Source organism: Geospiza fortis, unplaced genomic scaffold (assembly GCF_000277835.1).
Source record: "Geospiza fortis unplaced genomic scaffold, GeoFor_1.0 scaffold230, whole genome shotgun sequence".
Classification (NCBI taxonomy): domain Eukaryota; kingdom Metazoa; phylum Chordata; class Aves; order Passeriformes; family Thraupidae; genus Geospiza; species Geospiza fortis.
This window is the reverse complement of record NW_005054564.1, coordinates 600,066-601,365: the sequence shown is the minus strand read 5'-3', so window position 1 is coordinate 601,365 and position 1,300 is coordinate 600,066. Positions and strand designations below refer to the sequence as shown.

The 1,300-nt window shown below is 39.8% G+C and overlaps 1 protein-coding gene across 1 annotated transcript in view; it reads left to right on the top strand.

Moving 5' to 3' along the window:
• The window catches only part of ATP5F1C (ATP synthase F1 subunit gamma), a 4,515-nt gene that overhangs the window by 2,072 nt on the left and 1,143 nt on the right, over positions 1 to 1,300 (top strand). The window contains 3 exon segments of the mRNA XM_031064171.1: positions 1 to 126; positions 465 to 529; positions 1,143 to 1,298. The exon segment at positions 1 to 126 is cut by the window's left edge and continues 15 nt beyond it. Of these exon segments, the coding sequence (XP_030920031.1) occupies positions 1 to 126; positions 465 to 529; positions 1,143 to 1,298 (347 nt within the window).

The window sequence follows — 1,300 nt, the reverse complement described above, 5'->3', positions numbered from 1 at the left end:
CCTGCTGACATTCAAAGAGGTGGGACGGAGACCTCCGAGCTTTGGAGATGCTTCAGCCATTGCTTTAGAGCTGTTAAACTCTGGGTATGAATTTGATGAAGGCTCTGTCATCTACAATCGGTTCAGGTAAGGTTGAACTGAAACTTTACTGGAAAAATACTGGGTAGAATGCTTCAAAGAGCATATTAGCCCAATGAAGTTGTATGAAAACTGACTGTGATTTGGCATATTCACTTTACTTCTTGATTTTGTTGTGTGTCAAGAACTGGGCTGTTTTTTCTACTAGCTGTGGTCAGTCAACACATCATTATATCCACATGGTATCCAAGATCTTTTCACCAGGGTTGTCACAAAACTTTGTGGCATTGGAAAGCCAGAAGTTGTCCATTCTAGTTTGATTTGAACCATTCAGTTTCGAGTCAGTTCAGTTGAACTGAAGAGCCTATTTTGCTCCTTTTGTACAGGTCTGTCATCTCTTACAAGACTGATGAAAAACCTATCTTCTCCTTTGAAACTGTGGCTGGCTCTGGTAAGTAGGGAGCTAGAAACCACCAGTTACATGCAGTGATAAGTCACAAGAAAAGTTCTCTGAAAATGGAAATATGGTATTAAAGCACCTTATTATGGTGCTTGTATCATAGTTTAACAGATGGTTTTATTTTGGCCAAGATCAGTCCAAGGCTGGCTCACAAAGGTGCTGTGGGGCAAGGAGCTTAAAAGGAAAAGTGATGCTAATTCTGGTTTGAGATTCTGCCTCAAGCAAGATTTGTGCAAATGTAAATTCTGTCAGTTCCAAAATTTTCAGCACTGAATAGCCTGAGTAGTGAGTGACTTTTCACTGCTCACTAAAAATACCTCATAATGTTTCTGCAGCACTGTATGGAAAGGTTAAATATGGCAATAGTGTATTTTGCTTTGGTCTGGCTTTCCTAATATTAAATTGAATTTAAAAATATAAAATAGTTAACAGAATTATAACTAACATAGAGATTCTGAAGGTACACATAATATGTTCAGAAAATCCCTCTGTGCTGCCTTAAGTATTGAAACAGCCCAGCCAAGTAATCTTCTCCATGTCATTGTATTTTGCTGGAAGTAGTAAATCTTGGCTGTGTCTAAGCCTGCTCCTGTATATTTTGCAGAAAGCCTAAGTATCTATGATGATATTGATGCTGATGTGCTGAGGAACTACCAGGAGTTCACGCTAGCAAACATTCTGTACTACTCCCTGAAGGAATCCACCACCAGCGAGCAGAGTGCCAGGATGACTGCCATGGACAACGCTAGCAAGAATGCTTGT